This window comes from Tenrec ecaudatus, chromosome 1 (assembly GCF_050624435.1).
Source record: "Tenrec ecaudatus isolate mTenEca1 chromosome 1, mTenEca1.hap1, whole genome shotgun sequence".
In the NCBI taxonomy this organism is placed as follows: domain Eukaryota; kingdom Metazoa; phylum Chordata; class Mammalia; order Afrosoricida; family Tenrecidae; genus Tenrec; species Tenrec ecaudatus.
In genome coordinates this window covers 200,570,759-200,588,692 of record NC_134530.1, presented here as the reverse complement: position 1 = coordinate 200,588,692, position 17,934 = coordinate 200,570,759, and the positions used below count along the sequence as shown (strand labels likewise).

Genomic DNA, 17,934 nt, shown 5'->3' with positions numbered 1-17,934 from the left:
GCTTTTGCAAAAGGAAGCATTTCATTGATTGGCAGGCCAAAACAACTGGGAAATTTTCCATGAAAAGTCTACTAGAAAGCATTCACTGAAGTAAACTATGGTATTTAAATAACACATTTGGTATAGTGTGCAGGCTTATTGAAAGGAGTCATCAGGTGAGAATAATTGGAGGCCAGACTAGTATCTTCTTGTATGGGATTTTCTACAAAGGTTGCTTTAATTATGAATCCTAACAAGCTTTTGCCACTTGAGTGTGATTTCTAAAATATTTTTATCCTGTAGAAAAATGCATAAGTAAACTCTGGAACCTAACATAATTATCTAACACTAAAATGTTTATACTAGTCTCAGGACCTCAATATAATCATGCCGTTGAGTAGACAATCTTCTCCGCTTGAAAGATTATCTAAGGACAATTTATCCAGTTTTATGGAATGTAATAATTATATGATCACACTGATAATCCTACACTAATAAAAAATTTTGTGCCACCTAACCCACTGGATGCTCATATTCATTTAATTTCTTTTAATGGAGCTTTCTTTAAGGATCAGAGGGCAAAATTTGGCATATATCCTAATACTCTCCATATAGATACAGTGTGCTGAATGGAAAAGTCATATTGCTTCTCAGAAATAAGATCCACGATTTGTAGGTTCCCTTCAAATGAAAATTTGGGAACCTGAAAAGACCTTCTCTAGTTTTTAATAAAACATTAAGTTCTTTTTAGCATACTTTTACCAGCATAAGATGCAAATGAAACATGTGTGTCATTTCTATGAACTAAACAGATGAGTTGACTCTCCTTCTATTCAGGAAAGTGCCTACTAGACCAGAGCAAAACACTTACTGGGGTTTCAGAGGGAAACCACAGAAGAAAAGAAACGGCCATTCTCTTAAGTTTTTGAATCCTGTACACATGAATTAAGTATTCTTTATCACTATTTCTGCAGGAGAAAGAGCAAGTTTTCCAACCCATAAAGAGTTACAGACTTAGAATCCCACAGGGGCAGTTCACCCCATCCGAAAGAGTCACTATAAGTGGGAATAATTATATTAAGTTTTAAGCTGACTACACCAATTCTCCTGTATTCTTCCCTAGAGATCAGCCGAATAAATATATTCATTTATTCATAAATATTTATATAGAAAATTTCCTAGGCACTGCTATGTAGCATCTAGTAGTAACAAAATTTGGTCATATATTAGGACTAGGAAATAAATTGTATACAATAATAAATGTGAAATACAGGAACGAGTCTTCCATGCCCAAGCAAAAGTGCAGGAAAAATGACAATATAAAGTTAGAGGGAAACAAGAGCACTAAAGATGGAAATGTCAGAAAAGACCATGAAAATGCTGCCAAGTGAGATGGGCCCTTGGGGATAGTTACCATTCCGATGAAGAAGATGTTGGGTAGAAAGGGGGAGCTGATCATGTATGTAGATAAGGATCTACATACAACCTCCTCCCTGGGGGACAGACAATAGAAAAGTGGGTGAAGGGAGGGAGATGTCGGACAGTGTAAGATATGACAAAATATTAATAATTTATAAAGTATCAAGGGTTCATGAGAGGAGGGGGAGTGGGGAAGGGGGGAAATGAGTAGCTGATACCAAGGGCTCAAGTAGAAAGAAAATGTTTTGAGAATGATGAGGGCAACAAATGTCCAAATATGCTTGACATACAATGAATGGATGTATGGATTGTGATAACAGTTGTAATGAGCCCCCAATAAAATGATTTTTTTAAAAAGAAAGGACAATTGGAGAAAGATCTTTGATCAAGAAAATGTGGTGAGAAAGGGGATAGGCAACTGAACAAAACCATATTTGTCTAAAGTATAAACACATCTTGGAAAAGAAATAGACTGGTTGATTTGGGGTGGTCCTTGAATGTCATGTGAGGTCAAATAATTGACTGTTCCTCATACTTTAGATAAAAAAACCTGCTATAGGGAACATTAAAAATTAAAATTAATTTTAACATTAAAAATGCTAAAATTCATTCCACTGATAGAGCATACAGCTTCCAAATAGCTGAGTGTAAGGGAGATCGCACCAGGGATAGACTAGCTAATCTCGGGCATTTCTCTTCTTGAGAAAGAGCACCTGTAATACACGATTAGTTATTAGCTGGCCAAAAAGGAGATCCAAAGTTAGCAGCAGTATCGATAGCGTTGATTCAGCTCAATTTCTTTTACATCAACTGCATACTTTCTTTTGGTATTGCACATAGGAGCAATTTGCTTTGTAACACTCATTGCTGTGTGTGCAGCAGAACACACCGATCCCACCATGTGCACATGCACAGCTGAGTGGCACTGATGCCATTCTTCGAGCTGTGCAGCCATCCTCCCCTTTGTTCTGAATTCCTCTCTGTCCATCGACACGAACCCACTGCCTCCCGAGAGTCTCATCTAACCTCTAGTCGTGGTCAAGTTGCTCCCTAGCAGAGTTCTGAAAAGAGCATCATGCTAGAGGGCTGTATGTTTTCACTGGGTAAGCTAAACGATCACTGATTTTTTTCTATGATTTTAGGGGATGTTTTTGATTTAACATTTAAAGACTAATTCAGGATAACAGTTTCAGGGTTTCAATCCCCACCCAAGGCTCCAGGAAGTCCAGAGTGTACGATAAATCCTGTTTTAAATACTGTTCTGCATATTCCCTGTTTTGATCACAATTCTGCTATGGATTCTAGGATCACAATTCAATAATATTAACTGGGCACCATCCAGTCCTTCTTGTCACATGGCAAAAGAGGCAATTATCCATGGAAGAAATTATCCACACATGCCATCCTTCCTCAGTCTCATATTCTGTTTCTGCACTGGAATACAGACCAAGACTTGTGTCTTGGCTGGCTGCTTGCAAGCCTTTAAGATGCCAGGCACTGGGAAATACACTAGGAGGAAGAACAGACGCATGAAACCCATTATTAAGCCAATTAACTGGGATGTCCCATGATTCTGAACTTCCAAACCAAGAAACCAAATCACATGAGATGCTGTTCTTTTGCAGCCTCGGCAGATACTCTTTTTTCCCCTTCGTAGTTGTAAATAGATCTAGCACACCAAGTTTTCCAATGCAACTTTTTATAATGTGGTAATAAATAGTGTGGCTTTTATTATTCTTTCCTTAATTAAGGGATACTGAGCTTAGAGTCCTATCCAAAAGGAGTTCCCATCGCCTCCTCACTTCATGATCTCTCCTTACAGACTAATCCTCAGTGCTTCCTTCCCCTAGTCATCAATTAGAATGTGCCTAGTGCCCATTAAGTCAGTAGCGCAGAACATGGATGTGAGCAGACACTGAGTAAATGTTTATGGAACGGATGATTGAAGGAACAGGTGTGTTAGGCAAGGGCAGAACAGCAGGCAGGCATTCTCTCTCCTGCAGGCAATATGTTTTACTAGAGAAAATGCCAAGGGTAGCCATCTAGATTGCCTGGAAATGAATTAAACTATTTCACAGTAAATTGCTAAAAATATAAACTACTAGCAGTACTTGTACATCCTTCACAATCAACAATGGATCAATTCAATGTTGCTGTTCAAAAACCAAGACTGAATTACCACAATGGATTTCCTGGGCCAAGATATTATAGGCTTAAGCTATTCTTACATTAAAATGATTTGGAGATAAAGTCTCTCACCACTTCTTATTGCCCTCCCTATTATGTTTAGAAGATGTTAGACTCAGATCTAATAGTATTTTGAACAAATTGGTCAAAACAAAAATGCACTTTCCTTACCAATATAACATAATAAATATTAAGCACCCACTATGTGTAAGGGACCCCGTGAATAAAACAGTATGATGAACTTACAAGTATCTCTGGTCCATTTATTTAGAAAAAAGTAGATTTTCTTTCATTTTACCTTTGTACCACTGTTATCCTTTATCATTCACCTTAAAAAATCCATGTTATAGTTTCAATTTTCCCCACAGGACTTACTTAGAATCCTGAAAGTAAGCAATGAATGTCCTAGGACTTGCTTTCATCCTCTGAACTGAGAAAATCACCGTAGGACCATGCAGGTGACTTCCTCATTTGCATCCCTCCAGAAGAAGTTGGAGCAAGTCTTTAATTTGGGACATGCAAGGGATGCTTGCAGAAGAGAGGAAGCAGGCAGGAAAATAAACATGAACAATAAAGGTCTGCTTTGAAGCCTGTTCCCACTGAAAAATGGGGCTTATTCCTGGCAGGTCTAGAGGTTGCTTATAGTAGGTGTTTATCCCCATAGAACATCCTCCACTCATTCTGGCACGAACCTCAAACAGAGGCAAATACTGGCCATGGACCAAGGCCAGAGCACATTGAAAAGTCGGAGGAAAGACGGACAAGGTGTTCACAGAGTACACTCTCGTCCGTCACATATAGCATCTGTAGCAGAACAAGATCTCAAGTCAACGAGCTCCCAAATCTTGGGTGGATGTTACTTTTTCCAAACTGCTAAAATGAAATACTTTCTTAAACACATGTCACCCAAGATTATATCTAGGCTCTGAGCACCATTTTGAGTTAAACATTGGATCTAGGTCCACTAGGTGACAAAAGGCAATACTACTTGAGGTTTTATCTTATACCAAGAAATATGCTAAGTATTTGATGGATCTCAATTTAATCCCTAGTACAATTATGTGAAGCAAAGGAACATTATTGTCACCCTCCAAGGAAGTCAACTGCCCAGGTTGTACAGTTTTCAAGTAGTAGCGTGAATTCAAACCCAGTCAGCTCTGTACCAAGAGTCCATTCTTCTCTAGGGTGCTCATTTCAGATGGTTGTGGAAGAAGATGGTGAACAAAGCAATCAATTTACAGATTTGGTGACAGGGGACCTATTTAAGGGCTTCTTGTATTATATATATATATATATTTCACTTCAGGGTTCTCAAAACTTGACACAACCTAATTCATTTAATAATTAAATCTACCAATGCACAATGTATATTGCTTTCCATTCAAAGAGCTCTCCATGACCACAAGAAAAGACAGAAAGAAAGAACATACTTCATATAACATGCCATCATCCAGAGAAATAAGTAGGCTTTGTGAAGTACAGTACCTTCACTGTCCACATTCCAGCTTCTGGCTCTTTCACATTCACCACCTTGGCAGAGTTATGGATATTTAATAGCTCGTTCAGGCCAAATCCCTTTTTTATCAGCTTCCCTAAAAGACAGACATAAAGGAAACAAGCAGAATATTTCTCTCAGCTATGCATCTTAGTCAATTTAACACTACATAAATCTAAGAGCTGGATCAGATTTCAAATAACACAGAGAAATATTTTTTTACCACAGTGTGGTGCAAACTGACCTGAAAAATTATGATTTTCTATCCCATAGCTCAAATGAAAAGTACCTTATTGCCGCTCTAAAGTACCTGAGAGATATTACATGTCCATTTCTTAAGGTGCTGGTTAATTTATATCTCAAATGTATTTGATGTTAAAGTTTCTGGGCACGGGTACTGCAGTGACAGACTGTTATTTGCGATGCTGAGTGGATTTTTAGAGGAGAATTACCACTGACAGCCTGATCATATTTCGGAGCCAGCCTAGATAGCATTTTCAATAGCTACTGAGAATTTAATGTGCAGGCACTCGGGGCACCTACATTAAACAGATGGCGACACAGTCAACCAGGATAAATGTCTTTTTTGGAGATCATTCAGGATATTACTAACATGAGGTCCCAGAGCATAGCTTTGCACCAAATACAAAACCTTGACCACTTTACCACCCCGCATCAGAGAGAGCTTTTAAGAGACATAACAATAACGGAAGGAGGCAGTGTAACCAAGGAACATGACGTGAGACTTACTGAAGCATCTAATAGTTGAGGTTTATTGAGGCTGAAAAGCAAATTTGGAATCAAGCCATAGTTCAGTTATTCACTGCACCCTTGACTCTTTCATGCACTACTTTTGCATATATGTAAACAAATCAGCTATAACAACCTTATAATTTGCCTCAAAAGCTTGACAATCATTGTATGCTCCAGGACTTCTTTAAGGAGTGGTAACATAACACAATACAATGAATACTGGTACTTGATCTGGGTAGCCTGGAGGCTGTTAGAGCAGAATGTGGCCTCCATAGGCCAAGGCATTCACAAGGACAAACCTGTAGATATCGTTAAAATTAGCTGTGTTTCTTGTTTGTTTTATCTCGAGTTGAGTGCTGGTATTCATGTAACCTCTAGGACAATTTCCAATGTTGCTTTCTTTTAGGTGTGCGTTATTTGATGAGGCGCAGATGAATGCAAAGCAAATTTCTCTGGTTAAAATCTAAATTTGACTTTTAACAATAGTTTTCCATAAAACTGAACTTCTCTGAAATAATTCAGTGAAGATTTAGAGCACTTTAAAAAGTTTATTTCTTACCATTTATTTAAAAGCAACATAGTGACTATTCCTTCATACCCAGATTAGGAAAATAAAACAAAATATTATATTCATTCCTATAACAAATGCTTATTGATTGAGATCCTGAGATGGATGAGTTTATATAGAGTCAATATTTGACAACTACTCTTCTTCTTTGAGTGGAAAGTCACTGAATATTTCAAACAACAATTCTTCTTAATATAGTTCAGTTGCAATTAATTCACTGAATCTGATGTTCAAACTATTAGAAGTTCTAGCTTTTTTAGTCTCTTGTTAATTCAATAATAATTATAAGTTTTACTTTCTTAGCATCTTCCCTACCCCACTTCTGGATTTATTCAAATGGTTCATAAAGCTAGTAGTAAGTTTTCAGTAGGTACTCTAACGGTGCAACTGGTTAAACACTCGACTGCTAGCCAAAAGCCTGAAGGTTATGACCGTCCAGTGGCCATCTGTAAGGATTGTAACCCCTGGGAAATCTCTGGGTCGGTTCTGGATATTACCAAGATGAGGTCCCGGAAAATATCTTTGCGCCAAGCACAAGACCTGAAATGCTGCTCTATCGCATGGTTTGACTCTGAGTCAGAATGGGTGCTACAACGCTACCACAATTGCAGAAATGCGCCATCCGTGCAGGTGTGGTCACTCTCATCATCTCCATGTCTTCCATGTCTTCTCATTATTATTACTCTTTACACGAACTTAGGTCTATCTCACCTAAAGGGTTGCGGATTTCGATCATCGGGGAAGGGCCGCTCAGGGACACAGTAACTTCTTTCAGGCTGGGGTCAAAAGGAATATGCCAAGTGTTCACAGCATGCTCCAAATGATCCGTGGACAGGAGGTGAACTTTGGAGGCCTGCACCGCTTCTTCTACCCATTTTAGAACCTGTAAGAGACAAAGAGGAAGTGAGCCGACTCAGACATCACCCTTGTGCTTCGACCGCCATTCCTGCTGGGAGGAGTCAGCTGTCTGTGGCTTGACTCCAGCAGGCATGTCCTGGTGTGAGGTTTATTCCAATCATTAGCGAGAACAGGACTTTCCCCTTGCTGGTTAGTGTGTCAGCTTCAGAATCACATACCGATTCAGAATAATTGACCTCGTGCTTAAATGGCGTGTGTCCCAGTACACTCGAAATAAGGCTTCATCTACAATGTCGACAACCCCACGAACCGCACACCCCACAGCTATTTCCCACGACCAATGCAAAGAGCCTAGTAAACACAGGAGGTGGCGACGGACTGAAATTCCTTCCCGACCATTCTTCCTTTCTGGACTTCATTTCTTCCCAGATGTCTTAGTTTTTAAAAAATAATTAACATGCCAGCAAGAGAGCCATTTTCATGCTAAAACCAGAAGAAAGAGTAACGTGAAAAATAATGTATTTAGAGACATTAGAAAGCATATTTCAGATTAGGTCCAATTTTTGCTTATTCGTCATAATAATCTTTTGGAAAATATTAAAAATCATGGTTATAAGAGGGTTTTCTAGCCTCTATGTAAACAAGGAAAAATTCTACTGAATGGCAGTGTTCTGCCACAGAGAAAACAGTTGCACATTACACTGCCAGTGATCACCTGAACAGGGAGGAACCGCTACTCAACACGGCTACAACTGATTCTAAATCATGATAATCACTAATCTGCCCACATCCTCCTCTGATTCAGGTGTCCGTGAAGACTATCCTATAATGTAAAATTCTCCTTGAAATTGTGCATGACACTGCACAGAAATAAATATCAAGTTAGAGTTCAAAAAATTAGCTGCCATCAATTCCATTCCAGCTCCTAAGGGCCCGATAAGACATGGCAGCACTGGCCTGTGAGTTCCCAAGACTGCGACTCTGTACCAGAGCAAAAAGTCCCGTCTCCTCCCGCAGGCTATTCAAAATAAACACAGACAGTTCTTAAATTCCAATATAGTCACAAACCAATCGACCTATCAAAAATGTGTGCATACCTGTATTCTTTATTACAGATAATATATAGATACATATATATAACTTTTGTTAAAAGTAATCAACATGTGCATGCCTGAACCAGAACCCTAATAGTAATGCTTTCTGATTTGTCCTCTTCTACATATACAGCCACATATGCACGTGTGCACACAGACACACACACACACACATAGGGGTCTTCAATTCATGGAAAAATTCCCTTTTTTTTTCATTTCAGTTCTTCACCAACGTTCTGGAGTCTAAAAGGATCTCCAATAAGGTTCTAGTATACACGTGCATGAGCTTACTCCAAGTAAACACTGCTTAAACCTGAGACACAGTTCCGACCAGTGGGTGACTGCAGATAAGTTCCCTTAATAACACACTTCTCTTCGCTTAGTCTTACTAGAGTGCCTTCAAACAACTTGTTCAATCACAACTGGTTTCTACGAATATCTGCTGAGCCAGTTACATTTACAGGAGAGAGCTCGGCTCAGAAGGTTATAGTAACTGTTTTCTTGGAGGGCTTGGGAGGGGGGTGGTAGAGAGAGATTTAAACAAGGAATTTTGGTAGATTTCTTCAAACAACATAAGACAATCACTGTGAGTAGTGAAGGAGATGCTTTAAAGAAGCTGGACCTGCACTGCTGAGGAAGAGGCCAGGAAACCTGGGCCTTGAAATCTCTTTCCACCACGCCAACGGGCCTGTTCATTCTTGGACAGGGGCAAGGGCTGTCCTACCATAAACTCTACCCGATCCACCTCCCTGGCCTGACCTTGCCCTGAATCAGACTTCTTTTGTTTCCAGAATTCCAATGACAATTCAAGGGAGCAGCCTTGAAGCCCCGGAGGAGGGGTGGAAATTGTCAAAATCCGAGCACAGAATTCTTCCAGGAAGTGTTGGAGATGGAAGCGATGCTTTCTGAGGTGCATAGACCGAGACGGCGGGTATACTCAGAAACAAAAGTTTCACATTTTGATATTTTGTTTAGTAACGGTTTCCATGATTTTGTGTAAAGCATATTATCTTATTCACAATAGGAAGCAATTGTATTCATACATAAAACAAATATTTATTTCAATGAGACAGATACTGAGCATAGAAGAGCTTATTGATTTATAGTTAAAGTCAATATTTAGAGAGCTCTACATCCTCTCTGAATTAATTAATTTGTGAAAATATTTGCACTTACTACCAGCTGCTCCTCAAGAGAAAGATTAGGCTTTGTACTCGCCATCAGAGATTACAGCCACAGACTCGCACAGGGCAGTTCTCCCAAGTGTTAGAAGGTCAACATAAGTTGGCATTGACTCACTGACAGTGGCTTTGGTGTATATATACCGACTTGCCGCATTCATTCCAGTCTAGACTCACATTTCTCATTTCTTTGTATATCCCTAATCAATTGTCATGTTCATCATTAGAAATAGAAGTAGAATATGTATACTATTTTCAATAAAAATGGTCATGATAATAACAATAAAGATATCTTCGTCAATAAAACAGTATTATGGGGATTCAGAAAATAGATAGCCTTTGTTGAACAAATGTATGTAAAGTACCCATTAAGTAATGGCCACATAGATATTCAAATAATATTAATTTCCTCCCCCATGGCTACATAGACAAAGCGAAAAAATTCATCGATGAAAGTCAGACAAGATTTTGCAAATGAAAAAGTGAGGTAAATTCATACCAGATAGATAAAGGAACTGAGCAAATGCACTAATAGATGGAATTCACCACGGATTTTCTCTTTCTTGGATCCACACTCAATGCTCATAGAAGCAGAAGACACGAATTCAAAGGATGCAATGCATTGGGAAAATCTGCTGCACAAGCCTTCTTTAGAGTATTGAGAAGCAGGGAGGCTACTTTGGGGACTAAGGCATCCCTAAATCAAGTCATGGTGCTTTCAGTTGTCTTATTGGTATGGGAAAATTGGGTCTCGAAGAAAGAAGACGGAAGAAGAACTGGTGTAGTTGAATTATGCCTCCGGTGAAGATGATTGAAAGTATCATAGACTGCCCAAAGGACAAACATATCTGCCTTGGAAGAAATATGGTCTGAATGTTCCTAGACAAGGATGGTGAGACTTTATCTCACATATTTTGGCACGTTGTTAGGAAGAGACTGGATCTTGGAGGAGGATATCATTCTTGGTAAAGCAGATGGTCAGAAACAAAGAGGAAGGCCCTCAGCAAGATGGACTGACCCAGTGGCGGCCACTAGGGGCTCAAGCACAGGGACGACAGTGAGAATGGCTCGACTGGGCAGAGTTTCAGTGTGCTGTGCAAAAGGGTCACTAAGCACCCACACTGAGTCGAACTGCTAACCAACACTTTCATCAGAGAAGGATCACTGAAAGAGGTACTTTTTAAAAAAAGAAAAGCTAGTAGTGGAATTATAGACGAATCGAGCAGAAAAACGAGCTCTGTTACAGTTATTGTTGTCGCTCTTGTTGTTAGGTGTCATTAAGTCAGTTCTGAGCCATAGTGGCATTCCACACAACCAAAGGACACTGCCCAGACCTGTGCTGTCCTCACAATTGTTCCTGTGCTTGGCCCAGCATTGCCGTCATGGTGGCAATCCACCTCGTCTGCCCCCTTGAGTGTATTCCTCTTTTCTTGCTGCCTGTAAGTCAAATTTATACTCAAACATATACATTATGTGTATGCCATTTTCTACCAATACTTTCTTGAAATAGATAAAAATCACATATATTGATTATAGAAGTATATTTTTTCAATTTGGTATATATACATTTTAAATATAATATATACAAACCCCATAAAGACTGTGGGATTTTGTATTTAAATAAAGTATATGTAAATATACTTGTCTCAAGAGATTGATGATATGTTTTGACAAATAAGTTCTGAGTGATCAATCATGCTTGGGCAGAAAGGTATGTATTTTTATTTCATCAAATCTGTTCATATGGCTACAGAGAGCATATGGGAAACCAGACTGATTGTAAATAATATTTCACCATAAATATAATATTTTAATAACCAGAGTGTTGACATGTTTATGTCTGATACATAGAACTGGGTAATAATAGCCTATCTAACTCAGCGGTTCTCAATTTGTGGGTCATGAACCCTTTGGGGTCAAACAACCCTTTCTCAGGGGTTGCCCAATTCATAACAATAGCAAAATTACAGTTATGAAGTAGCAACAAAAATAATTTCATGGTGGGGGGTCACAAGAACATGAGGAACTGTAGTAAAGGGTCATGGCATTAGGAAGGTTGAGAACCACTTATCTAACTCCAGGAAAGGAAGGAAATTACCAACTTTGGAGCTACAAAAACATTTGATTAATTTGAAGGCTAATAAATAACTTTGACAATAGTGTCTAATGTAGATAGATACTGGAGAGGGCAAAGAACAGGAAGGAATTTCACAAATGGGGTGAACATTTATTTTAAAATCAAGAAATATAATGTACTCATAAATTCATCTCAATTGAAAATGAGGGATGAACAAGAGATTAGAGAGCAAATATCAACCAGCTTTATAAGGTATCTATCTCAAGTTCAATAATGAAATGCAATATTAAACAGAAACAGAAGTGAACTCAATATGTGCTTTATCTTTATTTAAATGTATTAATTACACTCAAAAATCATCAAGTCTTAGGCATTCCTTTGAATATGGCAGCCCTTATAATTTAGATACATTTTTTATAAGACATATGGGTTCAAATGCACAGAATACAAGAATTTACACTTAATACCATTTCCAATACATCAACATTTATGAGACTTTAACAAAGAGATTACCATGCATCATAATATAACTTGTTGAGAAAGACATAGTGCAGACCTCTATCAAGAATTTCAAGTCACTTTGTCATCCACTAACAAGAAATATCTAATAGAAAACAGATGCAATGTATTTTATCAACACAAACTACAGAATCCATCATAAAAGTGGCTTCTGGTGCCTCAAGATAATATATTTAATGAGAAAAAAAGCATTTTTTTGAACTATGAAAAATTTCCTTATTAGATGGGAAATACTTCTCCATTACCATGACAAAAAGAGCAGAAATAAATTAAGGACTGATACATTTTATAAACACAGTAATTTCAAACTAGTACAACCCTCTTTATTAATGTTTGGAAGCAGCTGCCATCTGGAAAAGACCTTACAGATCATCCAATCAATTTTTATTTAGTATGTGAGGAAATTGATATTTGAAAGAGTTCTTGTGTCTTTGGAAGAGTTAACTAGACTCAGTAATTTTATTTTCATTCAAGTTCATTAGTTATACATTTTTTCTCTATCATATTCCTGAAGATGATTTTTTTCAAGATTTTTCATCCTAAAGTAATAAACTACATAAAATTAAATTCACATGCCTTCTCAGGACTGTAATCAGATGCAAACAGCCCTTTAAGGCACAAACCAGTGTACTTTATTACATATTATGAATTAAAACAGTATTAGGTAGAAATGGAAGTAAAACCTTTTTTTGCATAAATCCTTCAAGAACAAAGATGAAGATTAACTTTGTTTAAAAAGCCTTTCTTACGGAGTGAATTATATCCAAATAAATTGCAATGAGCCATATCTTCTTGGTAAAAAGACATAATGACAGGTGTTAAACACACTTGGTAATTGCCCTCTCATTTGCTGTTGTTTATCATCTGTCTTCCCTACTAAACTGGAAGCTCCATGAAGGTCGGGACTATGTCTGATTTGTTCATCACGATGTCCCTGAAAAGGAGCTCTCATTAGCGCTCTGCTTCTAACCTCAAAGGCAACCATTCAAGCTCACTAGTCCATTTGAACAGAGCAAAGACCTGCCTATCTTTTCCCGCAAAGATTCCCGGCTAGGAACCTTGTGGGGAAGTTCTGCTCTGTCCCGTAGGGTTGCTGTGATTTGGAACAGACTCTATGACACATGGAAAATCACATCCCTTAAAGCTACTGTAGTGCACAGAGTATAATAGATGCCTGACACGTATGTGTGGACTGAAATGAGAAGGTAAGAGAAAGGGGAAGACAGGGTGGAGGACGAATTGTAGAATGTTTCCCTACCCTCGAAATTAAGGTTGTGGACAGTTTCTTTGTCACTAAGTCTCTCCCAGCTGTATGTGTGGTCTCACAACGTGAGCATCAGGCTCTATTGAAATCCCATTGTTTATTTACTTGGTTAGCCTCGGGTTTAAAATAACAAAGGGAAATCTTGGAAAGCAGACCAATTTTAAAACCAAATGCCAAAACGCAAACTTCTCTGCAGCACATAAAGCCAACCTTCTACGTGTGGATAGTAGCTCAGAGAATGTGTGCAAGGCTGGGCTGCTGCTGGGTGGCATGTTGCTCAGAGCACCATGACCCATACGGAGTTCGTTGGCTTATTTTTTTGGAAAATGATCACTAGGCCTTTGGCTTAGTATGAAACTCCATTGGAAAAAAACCATTTGTTAATATGGATTATAAACAATTATTCTGATTACTGTTGTATTTTCATAAGATATGTTTAGGCTTCAAATGAGTACACTTAACTCATTTTTCTTTAAGAAATATTGTATTCTACTTGGATGTTAGTGCAGAGAACTCTGTTATGTAATAGAATTTTGACCATGCAGGCTCTGTTTCACACAGTCAGAATTATTAATACTGATGTATTACAAAATAAGTCTTAACAAGACAGGGCTTACATGATCTTACAGAAATCTACTCATGTAAGTGTGCAAAGAGAAGTAAAGAAGCCACTGAAATAACCAAAATGTTAGACAACGTCACCCAGACCAGCGTTATGGCAGTCACACCATGTAAAGTAGCCGGTTCTGGGTGCTCCTGGAGACAGAGTTTGCAGAAGACGGAATGGAAGTATCTGAGAGTGATACCGCAGCTCCCGTTAGTGGAGACCGGGAAGATGCTGAAAGAGTTGGTTTGTAGAGGCGGTATAATGAAGAGATGGGAGGCTCTAATGTTGGACCAGTGGGATTTTACTCTGGGTACACTGACATCGTCGTGGGTTAGAATCAACTTGAGAACAACTAACAGCAACAAAACTAGGCATTGAGACTGGACGCAGCAGGAGACCAAATCTGGACAGAACTGAGAGCTCTGAGATGAAGATACGAATAGCATTTAAAGATGTGGTGCTCCTCTCAGAACCCCTCCTAATCAAGAACTTAGACCAAAGGGGAAGTGAAGCATGCAGGGGAAATAAAATTAAGCATCCATCCATACTGGCTCAGAATTGAGCCTTGGAACAAGCCTCCCTTTGTTCTGATTCCTGAAAACCTTCAGATGACGAGTGTCCCTCTTGTGTGGGCCCCTCGATTGAAAAATATAGCAGCCGTACATATAGATATAAAGGCTCTAAAACCCACTACCAAGGGGCTGATTCCAACCCGCAGCAACCCTATAGCACAGAGCAGAACTGCCCCCTGGGGTTTTCAATGCTGTGCACCTGTACTCACGCAGACAGTCTGCTCTGTCTCCTGTGAAGTGCCTGGTGGATTCAAACTGCTGACCTTTTGGTTAGCAACCAAACGCCCGCCCACACCCCAAGGATTCCCTTCTAGATGTGGCGATGACAGTGCTCCCTGTAGAGGGAAGGACTGGCATTCTGATAGTACATAACAGTGCTGCGAATTTGATTCATGGAAGTCCATAAATGAGGATGCATTTTCTGAGTTTCATCGTTTGCAACTCTTAGCAAGCCAACACGGACCTACTACTGTTTGAGCGTCCTTAAAAGGATCTCTTGGCAATACTTTGCGCACTAACTGCCCTATAGTTTTTACACTTTATTATTTGATTTGGAAATTTCTATCGTTGAGTTTTACCAAAAGTAAGTTCTCCTTGAACAAGTACAAGTGAAAAATTTGTGCAAATGCAGAAAGTATGCGAATAAGAAATAATTTATGCGTATAATAATTTGGGGAAAATGCAGGAAACTGCTGGTGGAACAGAAGCTACTACCCCATTCGTACAGAATAAAGGAGCTGAGAGGAGGGTAAGACATGGGAAGGGCGCCGGAAACTATGGGTCCACAGAGACACTGGGCAGCACGATGGAAAGAGTGGGGCCCTATTTCAGCTGAATGAGCTCCTCTAACGGGGCCAAAATTAAGCACACTTTTGATGGAGGGAAGTTTTATAATGTGCAACAGCTGAAAAAATAAAAAGCACACTTCAGACATTTTTGCGGGGTGAACTCATTCTGTTAGCTATTTTAAAGTACCAAAGTGTATTTCATTAACTTATCTTCATAAAATTCTTATGTGTTACAACTTCAGTGTGTTGCAAATTACTAAGAAAATCTAGAGTGCCAAAAAGTAGGCATGATTTAAAATAGCCAAAATAGACTTGGAGAAGACTGACTTTTTCGTTTTCATTGGATTTATTGTTGTTTGCTTGGTGTTCTGTTTTATACTAAATACCTGTATATTTCAGAGTAACCAAATCTCAGTGAGTTAAGTTGTCCCACTGCAACCCATTGTAGCGATGAGAAGAACATTTATAAAAATACATAGACACACTCAAAGACATACATTTTTTGGTCTCACTCTCGCCGCCAGCTTTGCTGAAAACAGGCAAAATCCAAAGCCTAAGCTCTCTATGCCCATTCATACACTTTACTGTTTATCTACATACGTATACATACACACACACACACACACACACACATATATATATATACACACATATGAATTTGTTTTATAAAGGATCTAAAGTGGGAGCTGAGGTGGGAGCTGAGAACAGACAAGTATAAACAACAACAACCAAAAACCCTTCACAAAAGTCCATATTACATGACACTCATGCCCCACACAGGGTTGACTCACTAATGTAGAATCCAGGAAAGACTTCGTAAGCATCTACAAAGGCCCTGAGAGTTTATGAAGAATCGTCTCCTTGGTGGACATAGTACATCGGAGTTGGGCTGAGAGTCTGATTAGACTCTGGAAAGGAGGCAAGAAGTTGAGGTGATATAATAACGTTACTGAGGAGTCTTTTCTCTCATAGAACAAACTTTTATGTTGCTAAATAACATTTTAGTCAAAATAAATAAATTCAAATGGGAAACAATTCACATTGCAATGGAACTCCTGGTTTCATAAGGAGCCACAGCCTCATTTCCAGTATCTGTTACTAGGTAATTAACTAATTTAGAAAAGAATGGAAGTATTCCATGCTATCGAGATAAATTGTTAGAAACAAAAATATAACAGATTTTTAACTTAAAATTACTTTACAAAGTAGGTGTTTATGTGTCCTGACCCTCCCCTCCCTTAGCAATCTTACTAGAAGCTAGTTTAAATAAAATATTATTAGATTTAAGACTGAACATTTAACGATACCCAGTTTGTTGTCCTAAGTCAATACCGAAGCACAGTGACTGTCCTGGAGGACACAGTGGGACTTCCTCGGACGGATTCCAAGGCTGTGATCTTTGGACTTGCGCTTCTTTCCACAGCAGAGCCGTTGGCTGTTCGGCCAAGCTTCCAGGTAGCATTTGAGGGCCTACCCGCTAGGAAACCCAGACTCCCGCCAGTACTATTAGTTCCTTACAATGTATACCTAATGAAGGTTAGTGAGGTCTCTCCCCACATAACTCAAACTACGGGCTTTGGATCCCCAAAGTCACTCATTGTATGTATGTAGGCCCGACTTACACCCTTACAACGGGTAGGTCTCAGCACAATTTTTCCAGATGGGGTCCTCATCGGTTGCTAGAGACAGACTTGTTCTGGATTCTGCTTCATCACTGAAAGGTTGTCTCAAAAATTATGTATGGGTCAAGCCTCATGCTAAAAATGTCATAAAGTTTACCTTGTTTAATTTGTTTTATTCTCTATTTCTGTTCTTTTTTTCCCCGTAAGGAACATGATTCCAGGTGCCAGACTGTTAACCACTGTATCATTGTAGAAGTCCTAATGCAGTACATATCTGCCCATGCACACCTTTCAACTTGCTGGAGAAGGAAGGCAGGGAAGAAAGGAGAAAGGAGGGAGAGAGGAGGGACACAAAGGATGAGGGGAGATGTGGGAAGAAAGGGGAAGATGTGGGAAGAAAGGGGGAAGATGTGGGAAGAAAGGTGAAGAAGACATAGATGAATATTGAATGGAAGAGAGAGGGAAAAAGAAAGACAATCCCACCAAAAGAGGAAAGGAGACGCTGCTAGATTTGGAGCTGCTCATGTAAGCCTGGTTCCGGAGATTGCACAGCATAACATTGCCTGCATGCTATTTTCAATGTATGTTTTTCCTTCGGATGTACTCCCTACTAAAGATATAAATCCATTAGGCTGCTATAGGCTTATTAGATTCACAAATGAAGAGATATAATTTAGAGGTGCCTGAAACCCTTAGTCACATTTCGCTAATGTCTCACTAGAGGTTGTTTTATCAGTGCGTTGGACAATCTCACAGTCTCTAGACCACCATTCCTATGAGCACTAAACAGAGCTGCACAGAACCAAAGAGCCTTTCTTCTGCGGCTGAGATTCTCTCACTTCTAGACAGGACTCGGAGGTGCCCTGGATGGGCACTGCAAACCTTGACCTTCAAGACTCCGTTGTTCCCATGCTTCCATGCATATTGGTATTCACTCCAATCAAAACATTA

General features: G+C 39.1%; 1 protein-coding gene across 2 annotated transcripts in view; it reads right to left on the bottom strand.

Moving 5' to 3' along the window:
* HMCN1 (hemicentin 1) overlaps positions 1-17,934 on the bottom strand; it is a 544,205-nt gene that overhangs the window by 320,840 nt on the left and 205,431 nt on the right. For both annotated transcript variants that reach the window (XM_075528409.1, XM_075528416.1), the window contains exons 5-6: positions 7,113-7,284; positions 5,071-5,177 (exon numbers count right to left, since the gene is read on the bottom strand). In XM_075528409.1, the coding sequence (XP_075384524.1) occupies positions 5,071-5,177; positions 7,113-7,284 (279 nt within the window). The remainder of the gene's footprint in view (positions 1-5,070; positions 5,178-7,112; positions 7,285-17,934) is intronic.